Source organism: Manacus candei, unplaced genomic scaffold (assembly GCF_025592945.1).
Source record: "Manacus candei isolate 608988 ecotype Guabito, Panama unplaced genomic scaffold, ASM2559294v1 h1tg000052l, whole genome shotgun sequence".
Classification (NCBI taxonomy): domain Eukaryota; kingdom Metazoa; phylum Chordata; class Aves; order Passeriformes; family Pipridae; genus Manacus; species Manacus candei.
In genome coordinates, this window is record NW_026138100.1 from 4,621,639 (window position 1) to 4,642,410 (window position 20,772).

Sequence of the window (20,772 nt, forward strand, 5' to 3'; positions counted from 1 at the left end):
GTGGTTCTAACTAAAAACTATATAGAATGTTTGACTACAGTCTTTCAGGGCCATCAAAATTCATTCTAGCAATTTTCCTATGAAATCTCTGCTGAAAAGTATTGAAATGATCAATCACCCCAGCACCTATATATGTATTGAGAAATATAGGTAAGCAAAGAAGAGGTAAGAGCTGTGCAGTTATCTTGCATTTGAAGAAAGACACACTATAAACAAAACCAAAAATCTTTGCTGGAAGCATTACTTTTGTTTATACAAACAAGTCCTGTGAACCTCAATACTGTTTAATCATATGATTTCCAGGAAATTTTTCTGATTTTTTTAGGAATGTACAACATATATACAATGCAGTATATATAATAAATCACAAATATATACAACAATATGTAGTCCACATACACTTCTATATATACACCTACCTATAAGTAGCATTCATTCCTAGCTATCTGATCACAATCTATTTAAAATTACTATCATCTGCAAGGTAAATGTATATTTTTACATCTATTCTCAATCAAAAAATTACTGTCATTTTCATAAATTGGATATATGTCCAATGACAATGTGTAATTGCTGAAATAGCAATTGGAGATCTCTTCCAAATCCAGTAGAAAATTCAAAACATACTTAGTTCATCAAGACTGGGTATCTATGACTTTAAAAGTTCCTCAAAGGACCTTTCATACCATCTGTGATCAAGTGATCAGAATTCTCTCATAAGTACCCATATTCTTGAATCATTTCATTTATAATACTGGATGTCATTTTTACAATAACTGTTAATCACAAGGGAGGTGGATCAATGGGAAAAAGTATAGAGGAGTTTAACAAATGAGATCAGAAGTCTAGAAAGCATGTTCTACCGAAAGAACTTGGTTTGTTTAGTCTGAAATAAGAGAAGACTGAGGAAAGATATGATAACAGTCTTAACTATGTAAAAGGTTGTTGTAATAAACCTTATTCATGCCCACAAGGGATAGGGCAAGAAGCAAGGAGCTTAACATAGAGAAAACACAACTTAAAGATAAAGAAAGGCATTTTATGGGATACTGGAAACTTAAGCTTTAAAACTTAAAAGCCTGACTACTTAAAAATTATGATAAGTATATAAACGTAGCAAGAAGTAAATTTACTAACTAGGCTTTACTGTAGCTCAAATAGATGACAGTTCCATTGTGGTGGACCACATTTGTCCATATGGAGAGCAGGGCAAAACCACCAAGTGCTGACAGCAGAACCATAGAGCTCAAAGAAACAATCAGATTATTTTCTTCTTCCATAATGCCCAAAAGCTGAACATCTGTGCTCTACAATTACTTTGTAAGTCTTACTTTTGCTTAAGACTATTTCAGTTTCCACTTTGTTGTGACTTTGTAGTTCAGTTCAAGCACAAGGACAGAATTTCAAAAGTGTAAGAATAATTCTGATTTGGTCAAGGGAATTGAAAACTAAAAATAACAAAAAACACATTAAGGGAGCTGTTCTCCTGACATCACAAGTTAAAGTAAATTACTGTGATGTTAAGAGAAAAGCATTTCACCCTTTCTTCCTCTAGTGTTATTTATTATTAACCTCTGGTTCTAACCACTTGCTTTTTTTAAAAATCATTTCACTGTGTCTGAAAAAGCAGAAATATGAATAACTATTAACTTATCATTGACATTTAAATAATTCCATCAATCTCTACCCTGAAGCCAGTCTTTCACTTCTTTCTTTAAGGCAGGAAAAATTCTGAGCTGAATGCTTGAGGTCTTATTTAACTCAACTCAGTGCTAGTCATGCAACAAAATAGGCAATAATCACACCTTGCAATATGAGGTAAAAACTATTCCTCACTATGTTTACTTCAGAAAAGGAGCAACAGGAATTTCTGTGCCCACATATCACCTGGAGATTTAAAAAACTATAGAAACCTATGTAAAGCACAGCAGTTTACCAATTTTCTGTTTGAAAGGAAGAACTCTCTTATTTTCTTCTCCAAAATAAAACTTAGATACTGAACAGTACCTGCATTTTCAGTAGAATTATAATTACTTCTCACTCAAATTAAGAAATGTCGAACAAAGTAAAAAAAAGCATTAATTCCACAGAGGGATAGCCATTTGAATAAAGAATTATCCTTGTCACAGTAATTCACACCGTTTTTGTTAGATGCCCTTTACTCCACTTATGTTTTTAGCCATGACAAGACCATGTACTAAACCAATCTGTGTATAGTTCAAAGCCTTCCTTTGCTGACAGAGACAAATGCTATTTCATCAGTCCTTTTCAATATTGGTTCTCAAAAGACATCTAACGTCTTCAAGGAGTTGAGATTTGAACTGAACCATCTGGTTAAATTAAGATTAATAATTCAACCAGCAGGAATTTATCATCTGACAAGGAATTTTCAAAAAATTGCTTTGGATAAGAATATGATCACAAAGGAAAGATATGCATAGCCTGTAAGTGGTCATCCTGATCCAATATGGATTTTGAAATTCGATTTTTCACTGCCTCCACGGTCAGACATACCTAAAGAAAGGACAACACAGAGAAGCCTTCCTTTCCTTCATCGATGCTGGACTAAATAATAACCTATTATTTACCTGATAGAAGTATTCATCAAATACAGAGCTAAAAGTATATGGGAGAGTACAGCAACTGCTAATGAAAACCCAATAAATGTCATTATCCTGGGCTCAGGCTGCAATCTCAAGTAGCTTCAGTTTCCTCAAGAGTAAAGAATAAAGGCGACTCACTTGAATAGTTTATTACCTTGAATACTCCTTTTGAAGAAAGCTTTGCATCCCTCGCAAGACCAGACCCCATAATGGTAGCCTGAAGCGTAGTCGTTGCAGACAGCACAGTACCGGGTTTCTTTGGAGGACTCCATGGACAGGCTCCCTTTCTCACTGGCACTGGACATCCTCTCCCGGATGCTGTGGCGTCTGTTATCAGAGCTTGGCCTGTTCATAGCAAAAAAAAACCAAACAAACAAACAAAAAAACAAGCACAGTTCTTTCAGGAAGGTTAAGACTCAACAGATGGAAAAAAAGAAAAAAAAAATTTTATCACCCTCTCTCCTTTTCTAGTTGGAAAGGTGCAGAATCAGTAAAATACAGGGGAATTTCTCACAAATCAACCTGAAATTACTGGCCATTGTACCTTGAAAAAATTAAAAGCTATTAGATAAATTAATCAGGTTTTTTCTAGACATTACAATGGAATAAGAAAAAACAGAATTATTTTGTGTACCTGCTCCTGCCCAAGGATTTTAACATGACTGCAATATCAGCAGCTAGTCTGAGAATATGAGTCAAAAATCACTTAATGATTGCACTTGAATCAGCTTAATTATTAACTTAAATTATTATATTATATACACTTAAATTATTAACCAAGCTATTTTCAAGTGTTATTCCCCAACTAGAGATGCAAACATTACTTAAATTGTCAAGACTAATACTGCATAAAACAGTCCCTATTCTTATTACGATACCACTTTCATAAAAATTAAGAAGGGGTTTTAGCACAAAAAAAGTCAGGAGGTATTAAAAATTGTTGCCAAAGAATTTTTGTTTCAATGATACATGCTACTACACGTGTATTACACTTATTAGACATACTAGACATGCACGACAGAACCCACATGTGCAGTGTGCTGCTGAATGAAAACCAAACAAATCAACAGTGTAAATGACAATGAATTCACTTCTAGTGAACCTGGTAAGAGGTTATTATGGGTAGCTGCAGCAGGCATGGTATACAGTATTCAAAAAGGTAAGAGGATGTGAAATTACCAAGGGAACCAGCAATGAACTCTGGGATTGCCCCTGGAAGGCAAACAATTCTTGCAAAACATGCTTTCCAATAGGAGTCTGCACTACAGATGGTCCATGAGACAAATACCATTGGGTGTGACAGCACTAGACAAGCTAAAGCATGAAGAATCCTACTGTTTACAGTAATTACCCACTTTGCCATGTATGCTTTAATTACTCATTAGTAAACAAGTGGCTCATATCTCCCTAGAGTCCCAGCATTTCCTCAAACACATTCTGGTTTTGAGCCTAGGAGACTCTCTTTTGATTTCTTCCTACATACCTAATTTTGCCTTACTCCCTTCTTCAGCACAGCAAAACTTCCTGCGTTTTGATGAACCAAGACATTTCATGCCAAGCACATCTTCCTGCTTCAAACCTGTGTTCCCCAGCAGCTTTCTGATTTCTCTAGGTATGTCTAACTATCCTCTCTCATCTAGCCTAAGTACCTTGACACCTGCTGCAGTACAACTCAACACCCAAAAGCTTTCTACCAGCCAAAAGCACCTTGACACTCTCACATGTTCTCTCAGCCAGACCTTTGAGACTTTGTATATATCATTTCTGTTCCCGAATATGATATTAATGCAAAGCTATTCAGTGAAAATATATCAATTAGAGAAACAGGAGGCTTTACCATGTTAGATAGCAGAAACTGCTGCTGGCATATTCAGGAAAACTGCATTTTTTAAACCAAACGTTCTTTGCCAAGACTTATACATCAACTAATATTGAAAATTTATTTAAATATTTATTTTTTTAATTGGGACTGTGGAGAAGTGAAGAAACTGTAAATGGTGAAGCTCTGACATGGCACAACTCCTGCTTTTTAGTGAGACAGGAAAACTGGAGTATGTCACAATTATGACAACATGATTCTATGAAACTAAGGAGGGAAAAGAAATACTTGCATATTTTAGATGCTAAAATGTTAAAAAATTAGAAATGTAAAAAGTTAAAACAATTTCATAAATCAATTGTTATGTTAACACATATATTGTCCATGTAACTACCTTTTCCAGCCCACCAGACCTAGGTATTTTCTTTATTCTTCTCAGGGTCCTGAATCTTCCTTCAAATTTGCTTTATCTCAGTGCCTCTTTTATTTGACTTCTTTTTTTTTCTACTGAGCACTGATCAAAGCTGTCATTTTTTATCTTCTCCACCCTAGTCTTCCCTCCCTGCAGCTATATCACCTCTTTCAGTATAACTTTAAATAAATCACAATGCAGCTTTTTTAGCATACATATTCTTAGGTGTATATAACCACAAGAATGTTGTAAATATTTGAAGTAAACCAGCAAGCAATAGGTACGCATGACGACTTGATATTCCTAATTTTTGATTATTTTTTCAAAACTGATACAAAGATGCATGTTACACAAGGTTCCCAGAATTATTTTCACATCAATAAGAAGTGAAAGAAATTACAATTTTATGAAGTTTAAATGTTATCCTTTTTTTAAAAAGCACTTTAAAAAACAGTACCAAAAAAAATTTCAAGTTTCAAAAAAATTACATATTTTTGCAGGCATGTAGCAGTTTTCCAACATCCCACATGCACACACCCTTGCTAAAGCAGTCCTGGTTTCCTAGTTGGATACAAAAGAATACACTTTAATAAGTAAAATCGAAACAAAGAAATATCAAAAAGTATCAATCATCCCTGATTTATCAGTCCAGATAAATTAAAATTTCATTTTTTCAGAACATTTGCTCAGATTAAGACTAGGTTTGCAAATACATTTTTACTAAAATTATGTTTAAGAATAAAATATGACACGAAAATGGCCTGAAACAACAAAAAAAGCTTTTTCCAATGTAGAACAGATAAGAAATTTCATTTAATATCTACACTGCAAAGAAAATAAGCTGCATAAACACTAAGAAGGAAGACGCAGGGAAGACAGATATTTTGCCACGCTGTGGTGAGTCTCTTCCGCAGGTTCTGTTCATCCTCAGTCGCACGATGAGGCCACTGTTTCAGAGGGAGGCTGCAGTCAGAAGCAATGAGACAGCACCCTCTCTGTTAGCCAACACAGGGTCTGCCATACCAGGGACCAGAGGCAGATGGGGAAGCAGTGCTGTTGCTCACACCTGCCCGTAATCCCCATGTGTTTCATATTTCACTGAGGTCTCCACTGGACTCCTGCACACAAACTTGTTACATTGAAAGAGCACTATAACTCTGTTAACACAGACCTTCACAAAGCAAAATGAACCTAAAGATGACGTTGCTGGCTTCCCACCCCCAGAATTACTGCCACTCAAGCACCATTTGGGCAACGGTTTGCAAACTGGCCCTGCAGAGTCAGCACGTTCAGGCTTTGGTGAACCACAGTGAAAAGCAAACTAAAACACCCCTAACCTCATCTTCCCCAGAAATAACATCCTACCACATCTTTGCATTTATAAAGTGGGAATAAGAGCTGGTAATAAAGTCTACTAATTATTAGAGTAGGTGAGGAAGAAACCTTTTTGTGAAAAGAGTATCCCCATAACACAGAGATTGCTAAATCAAAATAATATCAGATTTCATCCAGAAATCAATTGCTAGTTAGTGTACATCACAGACCACTGATGCTGTGTTCTGACAAAAAAATAACAGTCTGCTCTTTATCCTCTTTTCACTTAGGTTCCAACGGTTAGTCTTCTGAAGAACCTAGTACAACAACATAACCCAGCTTTAATAACGTTGGTAAGATCATCATTCCCAAAATACAATCACAGAACCTTTTCAACAATTTCCTTTGTAATCTATGCAAAAAATAACAAACAACAACAAAAAAAACAAAAGTTCCTGTCAACTATGTAACTAAAGAAAAATGTAAATCAAAAAGTCCAGTTAAAACCCTCTCTCCAAGGCCCTCACCAAAACAGAACAGATTAGAAAGCAAAAAACTCTCAGAATTTACTGCTGATTTCCAATTGTAATAACACAGTGGACATAAAATGGAAAGTGTTTGGAACCTACAGAGCAGCACAAACTAGTCTTCCACAGTCACTTTCATGTTTTTCCACTTATCTCACGCTGAGCCCGCTCTTCAAGAAATGTGTTAGCAAACAAGACACCTCTACTTTATACATTCACTCATAATTTGCAACTGTGAATGAGCCAAGAGTTCACTAACCCCATGCTGACTGCAAGACAAAAAGAAAGTGTACATAACAGAATTAAAATTTTGTAATGTAAACTAAGTTTTTTTACATCAAGGTAATCTGACTGGCAGGCAGGATGAATTCAGGATAGCTCACAGTATACAATCCACCCAACACTGAGGTAAGGTCCTATTTATTCACAACCCCAGAAATAAAGAGAGTTCATAGTAGGAGGGCTTAAGGGAAAAGTTATTTAAGCAGTTAAAGGAGACACCTTGAGAAATTCTAGTTTTCTGAATTTATTTTCATAAACTTTCAGAAACTTTAATTTGCAGATGCTAAATCTTTTTTACTAGAATGGAAGTTCCCAGTGTAAGAACCTCAAAACCAAAGGCCATTTCAAATGCAGTCAAGGTCTAGCACAAATACTTTTATTATAATACCATTCTACCTTCCAATATGAGATTAACCGGCTGTTAGAATGTGAATTTCCATATGGGGCAAAATATTTATGAAGGATTATTTGAACAGAATTAAGTGCTTGAAAATACTTAGAAGACATCTTAAGACGTACTGCAATAGCAATGATCAAGTACATAAATAAACAGAAAATTTCCAAGTACATTACAGACCTCAAAACCGTACTCTCAGAAAGTAGCTCCAGTGAATCTGAAAAAAAATCATATGCCATTCAAATGAAAGCGTTGTCTTAAAAAAAAAAAAAAGATCCCTAAATGTCTAGGGTTGTATTTAAGCTAAATACAACTTGACAATGGAAATAGTAAGCCTTATATGGAGTTGTATATCAAATGGACTGGGTATTTTAGGTTAGATAGAACTTTGGGAGGTAACCACATGCCAATCCATCATTGGCAGTAGATGGGCTACAGCAACGAGGGTGGGTTCCAGCAACATGAGTGGAAGCCAGCATTGCTCCTTGGCTGATACCAGTGATAAAGATCAGCTAGGGCTCACCCTGGGACCTGATTGCCAGTGATTTCTGATCCATGGCTATGAACACATTCAACTCACACAGCTAAACTCTGTTCCTCATCAAAACGGGATGGTTTCATCTATGCTGCTGAAGAAGAACCCTTGCACACCTCCTGCCTGAACCACGCCTTGGGAGAGGGTCACTTAGCCTGGCCAAACTGTGCCTGGAAGCATGAAGCTATTCAGCAGTGAGAGCCATCATGCTGATGTTTGTACTTGTGCCCTGGCCTTGTTTAAGTAACAAATATACATGCAGGCCTTTCTTGCCCCGCTAGCCTCAGTTTATTCCCCAATCATCAGCAAGTTAATGTCTCTGGGTGCCAGATCAAAACCAAGAGTAATAAGAATTTCACTCAGAAAATTACTATGTCCCTTCCAGCTTAGTGCCTATGTCACTAAACATGATTTAAGTTCACCTACAGTTCTACCTGAGATAAACATAGCTGTGAAATTTTGACACTCCTGGGTGAAAATAAGCTCTAGGATGAGAAAGAGCTGCCTGTACTTTATACCTCTAAATGGACTGCCTGGACAGCTCCTTCTCTTCTCTTTCCCACATCCTTGACAGCTCCCTGTGCCTTCACAAGTCTTTCCACCAAGGGAAATACAGAGTAGAACTAGAAAGGCCAGCAGAGTAGAGCTGCATAGCAGCTTCCTTGACACTTGCAACAAGGCAGGACGAGACCTTCCCGCTGGAGAAAAGCTCCGCTAGTCACTTCATATCATTCATTTCATGGATTTGATTCATATCTTCTCTTCTCCTTCAGGGTGAGTGCAGGGACACCTCAACAGGACTACCTGCACAGAAAACACTAAGCTGATGTAGCAAATAGATGAGGTGAGGAAATATTGACATAAAGGAACGAGAAGAGACTATGAAAAATTACTTTAAAAATAACAGAAGAGATATGTGAAGGTCAACTAAGAAAAAAATGACAAGGATATCAGTTGAAAACTGATGGTCTCGGTGCAAGAAAAAGAAAAAAAAATAACTGACTGGAGAAAAATGTAAGAAAAAAAAATGAAAAAAAGTTATATGAAAGTTGAATAATAATCTTCAAATATTGACAGTATTTCACAATGTATCAGAAAATGCATTTTGTAATCAGATGACACTGAAATGTTTTCTTTAGAATTAGAATAAAATAAAATTTTATTTGGTAACTAAAATAAAATAACTTATGCAAAATATCTCAGTGTTGATCAAGTAATGGCAATGTTGAAGACAGGCTCTGTCAACATGAAAACAAAAGCTTATCTTCTTAGGTTGTCAAAACTTCTTATTTGACATGAAATCAAACATTTCCTTTGGTATTAGTTTTATCATCTTCCTTCGTTCTTAACTCTGGTTAATTTTAAAAAGAGTGATTGAAATGCTACATTTGGATATGCCAAAATTAAACTGCACCATGTGTGCAGAAAAATATCTTCTAAAGCTCTCTTCTGAAGTCAGTATACATTTGTATATTTTTTCAGCATTCTTAAAGCTTCATTTTTGACATATATAACTTTGTTCTCAGATCGGTCACTAATATTTGCAGACTGGATTAGTCCAGAGAAGTGTGTCTATGCATGGTCACTGTGCAGTACATGACACCTTCAGTCACATTTCCTGGAGGTTGGATTAATGGGAGGGGATTAATGGGAGGGAAATTCCTCGTTCATGTATCTAATACCTGAATTTGGAAGTTTTCAACACTTCTCTCTCCCATGTGGTTATATAATGAGCTAATAATTTTGCAGCTGGCCACCTTGACAACACAGCAGTTTGCCCAACTTTCTGAAAAATGTGGAAGCTTTTTTGGGGATGGCAGGGGAGTGAGGGAAGGGATTTAAAGAAGATAGAACTTAATCTATTTCTCGTTTCAATGGGTCTAAAATTTAAATTCATACAAAGACATTTTTGGCATAAATACTGAGAAATTGGTTCTCTTTCATTCTGCTTCTCAGCGTTACTGGAATCTAAACTGCAACTCACAGCGCTATTCTGTCTTTGACGTTTTTTCCTCTGACTGTTCAGTGTCTGGTGCCTTACTATCAGCACACTATCTGAATTCAGAATTAACTTCCTTCCAGTATTTCTATGCCACTATAGCAATTTAGCAGCTGACAAGTGTTAATGAATGTATTTTTCCAATACTCTTCTGCATTGAAAGGATAAAAAATGAGACTGGGAGAGATTAAGGTCAAAAGTATATACTGAGTTATGGGCAACCTGAGTTTTTAAGTACTCACCATTAACTAGCATTTTGAACGTTCAGAGTGCTACTTTCCTTGTCTGCAATTGCAAGGGTAAATGTTCAACACTTACATGAATCAGACTGTAGGACTACCATTCTGCACAAAGAAAATTACAATACAACAAAAGAATACTTGTGAAGAGTTTGATTTAAATGATTTTTGAACTTTACAGAAGCATCTGTGGCAGAATTAGACAGAGAATTTAGTTCTTCAGGCCAGCAATCACCTGTGTCCACATAATAATACTTGAAATTTTTGCCTCTTTCTTTCTTTAGTTCCCAGCCTTTGCAAGAAATGAGTAGAGAATTTATATATTTCACTATATAAGCATGACACATTCTAGACTTGATCCTTTTTGTATATTGGAAGAGTAGCCCACATATGATAACATTATAAATATGGAAATTATTATTATAATAATAATCACAAAGGCAGAAAGGGACCAAATAAGAGTTGTGCAGGTCACCTTGGCTTGGGTTTATTAAAACTACAAGTTTGCAAATAATGTTTTTTCTGCATGTAGCTTCTCATCTTCTAAAGAGGACATCTAGAAAACCAAAAATTTTAGCCTTCTGCCTCATAGTCACAGACAGCAGAGCTGGGTCATGGTGGACCTCTCACTATCTCACCTGCCTTTACACAGCACGTGATAGCAGATCACTCTCATTCACCAGCAGCAGAGAAAGGATGCCAGTGATACCTGCTAACTGCTGTAGTGATGCTACAAGTCCTTTATTCTATTCCAGTTTAGGAGAAGAAGTAAAAGCTAGTAAGTACACAGAGGCTGCTGTCACTACAGTCGGTGGCATGACTGCTCTGTCCTCCTCTTCTTTGTCAGCTGCTCTCATTTGGCCCATCCAGCCCCTCTTTTCCCATTCTTACACTTACCTTCATCTTCAAGCTTTTCCTTCCAGTCTCAGTCTCCCTGTCCAGAAAGGACAAACTCCCCTCCTCTGGTGCCTGACCTGAGTCTGCTTGGCTACTTCTCTCATGCCTAGACTTCCTGTAGGCATTTCATCCAAAGTTCTCTTTCTCCCTCTGTCACTACTCATTTTCTTCATGAGGAAGGTTCCACTCTTCTGCTCTCTGCACTCCCAGCAACTCAGTCTGCCATGATTACTTAGCTGCTGTTAATCTTGATATATAATCCTTTTTTCCTTTGATCTGACCCACCAGTTGCACAACCAAATACTGAGATTTGTAACTAAGGAAGATTTGTCGGACCTTAGTGTTGCCATTTCTTGACCACATATAACTTGCTAATCATAGAAGGACATAACTATGTATATTTTACCAAGGCTGAATCTAAAATTTCTGCAACATTGTGATGAGAAGTTTATTATAAGTGCTATGAACTATCAACAAGAAAAATTATGAAGTTCCAAGTCAGTCCAAATAGAATTAAAATATATAAATAAAAAACTCAAATTAATACATATTTCTTTATAGCACTTTTAAAGCTATGAAATTTCATTTATGTACAGGGTCTTGCCTTACATGGTTTGTAATTCTCTCTTTTCTCCTCTGGAATGGGACTGCTACTGTTAGAAGGTAAGCCTTCATCACATCAGCACCCCCCATAGCCAGATGTTCTGTGTAGCAGGACACCTTTCCCATGAGATACAATGAAGGCCAGTAACACATCTTTGAAGAACCAATTGAGAGATACCATGCAAGCCGTAAGACTTGATAAATGCCACAATATTTTGTGCCAGAATTTCACTTCTGAAACAAGAAAAAGCATTGTCCTATTATTAATATTTTGAAGACTACTTAAATCAGCACAGAAATCTAGTTTCTTTAAAGTTCAGAAGAGAAAATTTCTCTCTTACAATTTTCGAAGAAAAAACATTTACTGTGGGACTTTCATTTTGCAGAAATCCCGATTTTAAGAATATTTGACAAAAAGATATTCAAACAGTAAAACTTTTCTTTTCATGCAATACACATTCACAAAGAAAAAGCCATGTCTATAATAAGCAAAAAGAATGTACAGATACATCCATAGGTACTATTTTGCCATGTTACGTGGGAGAAGTTGCTGCGATCTCAACACAGTAGTCAAACTGCCCTGCAGTCTCAGTGTGACATCAACAGACCCACAGAAATTACACAGTCTGCAACCACTATATACTAGCATTCAGCACAGGCAGAGCTTAAAAGACTGTATATCTAGACTTGCCAGGCAGGAACTTTTTTTAACTTGCTCTTACAACATTTCCAATGATAAAGCACCTCTCTGTGACCTGTTTGCTGCTTCACTACCCAATGGCCAGCCCAAGTCTTCTCTGTTGGAAATTAGGCTCATTTGCCCTCAGCTTTTTCCAGTTAACCCAGAGAACAACTCAGATGCTGCTCTCTTTGTACACATTTTCCCTTTGAAAGATTCCTGCATGCCACTTCTCTGCCTTGTGCCTTTCTTTCAGTCTCTTCTCTAATTCTCCTGCCCTCTTGTTGCTCTCGTAAGGACTTTGCTTGCCTCTTAGTGAGCATAAAAATCTGAGAGACTTTGCCAATCTCTCCCAAAAAAGCATATTGACCTGTTCATATATTTTTCTGTTCATAGAATAAAATTTGCCTTTTCTGCAGAAGATTAGTCTGTTGACTTGTATTTAGCTTATGATCTTCTCTACCACTTAGACTATTTTTTATTCTGCGGTCCTTTTTCCTTATTAGTAATTCCCCAGTTATCGAACTTGTGCATTAGTTTTCTCCTTCCCAAAGGCTGGATACTGCACTGACCCTTAGTGAATTTGAGAAATATTTAATGTTTCAGATTCTATTGGGGTAAGCAGCACTAGAGAAATGTTCTCTTACATACATTTCAAGTGACTCATTTACAAATTTCTGTTGCCTAAAACAATTGGCAGATAACTTTCAGTTATTTAAAAATTAATGGTACTGTATGATCTTCGGAGTAAAACCTCTGCAAATTATTGTTCTGATGTATCTTTTGAATCCCTGCTCAGTGGATGATCCCCTACTCCTTGAGTAAATACATCAGTGGAATAAATATTTTGATCCAATTCCCAAGGATCCAAAATAATGACCAGCCAACTTGCTCAGGGTTTTTCTGCCCATTTCTAACTCTTGCCAGGTACAGATTTTCCTGGGCACTATCTGCCCCTGACACCAACCCTCAATCCCAACGATTCTGCTATATGAAGTTATATAATCTGAGGAACCTCATTCTGCATGCTAAAGTGGAAGAAAAACCTACTGACAGACAAAGTGCCTCTGGGCACTGCATAGATACGATTTACTGGCAGCAGTACTGAGTTGGTGTGTGGTTGTGTGGCTCTGGGGAGAGATGCAACAGGGGCCTGAGTGTGGCAATCAGCTGTGCCACAAGTGTGCCAAAGTGGAGGGCTCAGCAGGCAAACACTGGAAGCACATCTCACTTTAGTGTAAACAATCTGAGAAATAAAATATGTTTGAAAAGCTGAAAGCATAAACAAACACAAAGGCCAGTTTCAGCTAACAATCTCTGGTGTACATTTTACAGTTTAGAAATATCTAGTCACTTTGTCTCTACTAAGGTTATACTAAGCCTTGAAGACTCCGCTGAAAAGTTGGAACCCTGCATTTCTTACAGGAGTTTTAGGATTATAATATGGCTTTTGTGAAAAGGTTGAAGTTTAGTCTTTTATAACATATACAGAAGTCTTTTATCCAGGTTTCACTATTCCTAGTAAACATTCTTTAGGGTTACCCAGTCACTAGGCTCCTTTTTTTTTTTCTTTTTTTTTAATGTTCAGATAAATTAGCACAATACAACCATCTGGAAGGAAAAGGTTAAGTGCACTCAATAGATTGGAAAAGGGTATTTCAGGAAGTGCTGTCAGATTCTTACACTTACCTCCAGACTATTTCAAAGGTAAGTGCCAGCAAAAACACAGGAATCAGCCATAAATCTTTCCTTACTATGCCTTTATATTACTTTTATGCGCTCATGTGTTCCTTTTATACTTGGGCAAGCCCTCTTTCCAAATATTTCAGATGCACACATTAAGTTTAAGCAATTATTCATAGCTTCATTAAATTCCTCGGAAAATCTTTCAACAGCCAACATTAAACAAGATATTTTTAAAGAGAAATACTTGCAATATTTAAATTTTCTCTTAACATCAACCTCAAAAAATTTTTATATAGGAATGCAGTTTGTATAACAAATTGATACCATTGTTTCAAAAATTCCAACCTAAATCAATCTAGGATTTCAAATGACATTTTTTCAGAATGAAATCTTAAACTGAAAATATAACTTTAAGTGGTATGCTGTATTTGCAAATGAACTTTTGAAACAAAACACTGGCACAGCCACATATGGTCACAACAAAGAAATCAGAGGGCTCTAGGCCACAGTAAAATAAACCCTGGTGAAATAAAAGACTACTTAAAGTAGTCACCAAAGTTCATTAAAGTGCATGCAGACCTCTTGAACCAGCGAGAGAAGAGACAAAAATGTTTTCCCAAACAGAAACACCCAGGCCATATACAAGCAACTCTGTACCAGCTGCCAGAAAGAATACAGAAAAAAAAGGCTAGGCATGGGTGCTAAGCCTAAAGACACGATATGGGCAGCAGAGAAAGAACAAGTCACTTGGGAAGATTTGACACCTGTATGTAAAAATGCTTGTGTATTTGCCCCAGAAAATATGATTTATCTGCAGCTCCTTGTTCTTGTCCCAAACCAGAAATCCCTAAGAAAAGAGCCTCCACAGTTCCTTGGACTAACAGGTGCACGGTTTAGGGTTCAGTGAAAGAAAAAAATAGTTCCTAAACATACAGACCCATTTGTGCTTAAGCCAATTTCATCAAAGCAAACTAATAATTACATAAATTTATGCTAAAATTATGGAGAATATTATTCTGTGGGTTATTGAAAAACACCTGAAGGACAACACAGGCATTGGTCACAGCCAGCACAACTTCATGAGAGGAAAGTCCTGCTTATCAAACCTGATTTCCTTTTATGACAAGGTAACCCACCTAATTGATCAAAGGAACCTAGCTGATGTAACCTTTTTGGATTTCAGTAAAGCTTTCAATACTGCCTCTCACAGGATCCTTCTGGACAAAATGTCCAGCACACAGCTGCATAAACACATCATGTGGTGGGTGAGCAATTGGTTCATGAGTCAAACCCAGAGGGTAATAGTGAATGGAGTAACATCAGACTGGTGGCCTGTCACTTGTGGAGTCCTGCAGGGCTCCTGCAGAGAGACCTCAACAAATTAGAGGACTGGGCAAATCACCAACTCCACAAAGTTTAACAAGGGCAAGTGCCATATTCTGCACGTGGGATGGGACAACCCTGGTTATTTGTACAGACTGGGGAATGAGAAGCTGGAAAGAAGTGCCATGGAAAGTTACGTGGGGCTCCTGGTCAATGGAAAGTTGAATCTGAGTCAGCAGTGCCCTGGCATCCAGAAGGAACAACCGTGTCCTGGGGGCCATCAGGCAAAGCATCGCCAGCCGGTCAAGGGAGGGGATTCTCCCACTCTGCTCTGCACTGATGCAACCTCACCTTGAATATTGTGGGCAGCTTTGGGTACCTTATAAAGCTAGGACACAACTAAGAAGTAGGCCACATGGTATTGACAGACTCCACTGCTGTGTTCCTAACTCTAGCATGTGTATCTCCTGGTTTCCTGTTTATGAATATTCACAGAATGAATTGGCATGCAAAGTTGAATTCATCACTTTCCACAGGACAAGTATGAGTCAAGTACTTCGCTGGAGCAATATTTCCCCACAAACTACCAAGATTTTGTAAGGCATCTTATTTCTGTGTATCCATCTTGCCTCCATTTTGACTGAAAGGACAAACTAAAGTATGCTACTGTAAGGTCTCCATTTTCCCTAATAGGGTCCAGACTGCTCAAGACTGAAACTTTGCATAATTCATTAGTAATTTTTATTAACATAGGAAGGGAAGTATATAACAGCTACAAAGAACAGGTATTCTGTTAGCCTGACAGCATCTGAGTGATGTGACCATTTTTAGCAGCCCATCCCTGCAGGTGAAATGCAGTCCTTGTCTGCAGTGACTGATCCCATACTGGTGCAGTACAACGTGTTTTCAGACTGGCTATTTGTTTGCCTTCTGTCATGCTTTTTTCACCTGCCCTTTGATCGATTACACCTGGCCATGGGCTTCTCCCCCATCTGTTACACTTGTTATACTTTCAAGTCACATTTGAATTTCTGGGATGCATATTCCTCGTACATGGGGATCAGCTTGACACACAGTGACATGAAATATAGCTGATCTATTACATTTATCATAGAGGATCTCCATAAACTGAAAATTACATAAGCTAGAAATATCATAGAATCATAGAATGATTGGGGAAGGGACCTTAAAGATCACCTAGCTCCAACTTCCCTTGGGGAAGGGAAACCTTCAACTAGCCCAGGTCGTTCAGAGCCCTATCCAGCCTGGTTTTGAACACCTTCAGGGATGGGGAGTTCAGAACTGTGTAAGAAATAGTAAAAATTAGAACCTGAATTGATTGTTATATAAAGGCTACAATTTGAGACACTCCCACCAAACTGATTTTCAAAATTTCTTAGATCCTACAGCTCTCTTTTCCCCCAAGGACAGCAGTAAATGTTCAGCATTTCTCTAAGTAAGTCTTAGATATCACTTCTGAAAATTTAGGGTTAAAGGCTACAAAGGCTGTCATTTTTCTTCATGTCCAAAAAGTAGAAACTGTAAACTGCTGCCGAACAGGCAGTCTTGCTCTCCGTTTATTTCTGACCACAGACATTGAGGCCCAGAGTAGCAAACTAATGCTGTTCAACACAAAGTCACAAGACTTGAGACAGGGGAGGATGCCAGAAAATGCAGGGTGAAGAAAGAAGGAACCCAACTTTGTGATCACACTAGCTTTCTAATCCAGCCACAGGAATTGTGACCAGAAATGTGACAGGGGAAAGAAAAACTCCTTCAGTGACATCTTTCAATTGATCAGACTAATGGTTACATTACAACAGAATAAAGTATTAAAATAGCAGATTGAAAAACCGGACTGGGTTCTACTCCTCATTCCTCTGTATCTTCTCTTCCCACTTGTAGAATGCAAATCTTTCTCCATGTGCAGGTGCCTCAGTCATCAGTACTCACCAAATAGTAAATAGTAAGTTTTATATATCCAAATTATCTAAATTATCCCAAACTAGTTAAATTATTCACAGAATGTTCACAGATAAACTTGCATATGCTATGTAATCAATAGTAAGCAAAGAGAATGCTCATGAAAGGCAGAAAATACACCGATGTAGCCAACTGCACATATGTTTGCAACACTGCTTTTTGACACATATTTTGGGTAAATTATGCAACAGTGTGTGAGAAATTAGATCTGTGAGAAATATATCCACTTGCCTTTTGTGTTGGTGATAATTTTTTTTCAAGACGCTAAGAAGTTGTATTTTGTTTTGGCATTTATTTGTGTCATTTTTTATTCCTCACAGCAACAGCAAATAAGTTCAAGTGCTTCAGAGGTGCCACCTCATTAATCTTCTCACTTTTTATTGTTGGTAGACTGTAATTGCTTCCTGGTCTTTAAATTACAAAGGAAGGAAAAAGTATAGTAGAGAGACAAATTAATTCAGAATTAAATGTACAGTATTATGGACACAACAGGTGCACTCCTGTCATGACATTTAAAAATACATCACCTGTTCACATGGGAGACACTTAATACCAATCTACTAGACACAAGGAACTCCTGCTGAATATTTATTTTCCAGATATGCACGCTTCTCACAAGTGAAAGGTTTCAACTTCTCTTTGTTGCATAATACTCTTTAATGGCTAACTTCTGCAAAAAGATCATCTATTTACACATTTCTAGCCAAAACATTCTCTGTTGCATACAGCTGAATGTTGGAAGTGGATGTTGCACTAAGCTTGGCACAGCAAACCTATTAACCCACCATGGTCCAGTCCAAGCCTCGACTGGAAAGCAGCAAGAGGCTGGCAGTTGCTGGCAATGCATCCCTCACCTCTGCTCTGGGAAGAGTTAGAAGTAAGTTAGAAGAAACATCAGGTTCTCATCTAGGCTTATTGTGGTATAAATATGGCCAAAATTAATGCTTGATTTTCAAATAGTCCATATATTCAAAAGTATATCTGTGTAAGGTGAAGCTCCAGGTCCTGCACTTGGGTTGCAACAGCCCCATGCATCACTACAGGCTCGGGGAAGAGTGGCTTGAGAGCTGTTCAGCACACAGGGACTTGGGGGTGCTGGTTAACAGTTGGCTGAACATGAGCCAGCAATGGTCAAAGAAGGCGGCCAAAAAGGGCAATGGCATCCTGGCTTGTATCACAAACACTGTGGCCAGCAGGCCTCATCCACTGTACTCAGCACTGGTGAGGCCACACCTCAAATCATGTGTCCAGTTGTGGGTCACTCACTTCAAAAAGGACATTGAGGTGCTGGAGTGAGTCCAAGAAAGGGCAACAAATCTGGCAAAGAGTCTGGAGAATAAGTCTTATGAGGAGCAGCTAAGGGAACTGAGGTTGTTTAGTTTGAGAAGACTCTCTACAACTACTCGAAAGGAGGTTTTACTGAAGTGGGGATCAGTTTCTTCTGCCATGTCTCAAGTGAAAGTAGAAGAGGAAACCACCTTAAGTTGTGTCAGGGAAGGTTCAGATTAGATATTAAAAGAAAAAGTTCACTGAAAGGGTGGTTAGGCATTGAAATAAGTTGCCCAAGGAAGTGGTGAAATCACTGTCTCAAGTGTTCAAGTGGTGTCTGGATGTGGCACTCGTGGATATGATTTAGATGTGATTATGGTCGTGCTAGGTTGGTGGTTGGATGAGATGATCTTGAAGGTCTCTTCCAACCTTGATCATTCTGTGATTCTGTGATATCAAAAGTGTTCTAGAAGACAAACAGGAAGATATTTCAATTATCTCCCATAAGCCTCTGTTCTTTGGTTTACTTCTGGTTTAGCTTTAATTTTGTTCTAACTTAAATATTTTGAAACATCAGTAACAGTTCTAAAATTGTACTGTCCTTCTTCATATGTTTCCATCTAGCATCTCAGGTATTTACTTTTTAATTCAAGCATGAGGCATTAGATATTCAAGTTTGAAACCATAGTCACTTGATTTCACATACATATTTATATAGATTTGTAGATCACAAAGCTAAAGAATTCTAACCAAAATCTGTCTGTTCCCAAATCCAGAATCCAAAACCAGTTTCAATCACGTTATGTTGGAAAGATAAGCCAATAGCGCAGAGATTCTAAATGAAAATATCTTAAATGTTTCTTCCTTCTCCAGCCTCAACACTGCTCCACAAATCAGAATGGGAACTGCTACATGAGACATATTTTTAATTCCTGTTTCACTTGCTGATAACCCCGACAACCCTGCTGGAGAACCCTTTGCATTCCTACTCAAGAGCTCAGCTCCTTTCCAGCTCCACACTCTGGAGTACACATCCCATAAGAATTGAACAGTGCAAGTGTACCCACAGCAGCAGGCTTGGAAAGGTAAGTGCACCCATAGTGCAAAAGAGAAGGCTTGCTGCTGCACATGCTAGTGAGGCAGGAGATGAAAAAACGACATAGGAAAGGAGAGATAAAGAGTATTTTATCCCTCTGCAAATAGCAATTTCGAGTTTAGCAGCAAGATTCCTAATGCAATATTTTATTTCTCCCTTAAAATCCATTGATTCTCCTCAAAAATACTCTGTAGTAACTACAAAGATGTAATAAGGTAGCCTTGCTAAATTAATGAATCACAATAGTTCAACCTTTTGTTATAGATGTTCTCATCATTACAAATTCATTTGGTCGAAAATACAGTTGAATTGGGCTTATAGATTATATCTATGAAAAATCATATTTAATATGATAATTTAATATTATCACCCTAGTGGGGTGATAATTCCATTCAGTATTAGACTTCAGCTAACAATATGAGAATTAATATCTGATCATCTGACTATCTGAATTTGTACTGAATTTCAAACCTACCTCAGGATCTCTGATTGCAGGGACAAATTAATGTTTTCTACCTCATCTTGTACAAGACTCATTCCTTCTATATAGCAGTTATGTATATGTCGAATAGTAGAAACAGCACCTCATACCTTCAGAACATCCAAGGATTAAACAAAAAAAGAAAATAGCTTCAAAGTGCTGAGAGTACCAAAATGGAAATCTGAGGAACAGAAGTAGCTCTTCAATGGATTGTTCCCCATGACAGCTTTAGTGTAGAGCCTAACACAGACAAAAAACCCCCAACCTGGACAGCATGCACTAGTCATTTCCCAGTTGCAGAAATATCAGTTCTGAACATTTCTGATTCCCAAGTAATGATTCACAGCATGCAGTAAATGAAACCTCCATTCCTTGACTATGCTGACATGACTTAGGTTCACTAAAAAGCTAGTTATTTTAGATTTATTAAGCACTTTTTCATTAGATAGATATTTCTTTTTTTATTTCTACTTAGCATATTTTAGTTAGACTAATTTATGTTTAGCATTACACTTTTCAAGGAGTCTCAGTTCTCACAAAACCAGTTTTGAATATCTCTCAAACTTAGAGAGATAAAGTTGCAATGAAAACTCTGATTTCGAATCTGGGATTCAGGATTAGCTATAGG

The 20,772-nt window shown here is 37.5% G+C and overlaps 1 protein-coding gene across 1 annotated transcript in view; it reads right to left on the reverse strand.

Moving 5' to 3' along the window:
* The window catches only part of ESR1 (estrogen receptor 1), a 153,992-nt gene that overhangs the window by 72,141 nt on the left and 61,079 nt on the right, over nucleotides 1–20,772 (reverse strand). Inside the window, 1 exon segment of the mRNA XM_051801657.1 lies at nucleotides 2,758–2,948. Coding sequence (XP_051657617.1) covers nucleotides 2,758–2,948 — 191 coding nt within the window.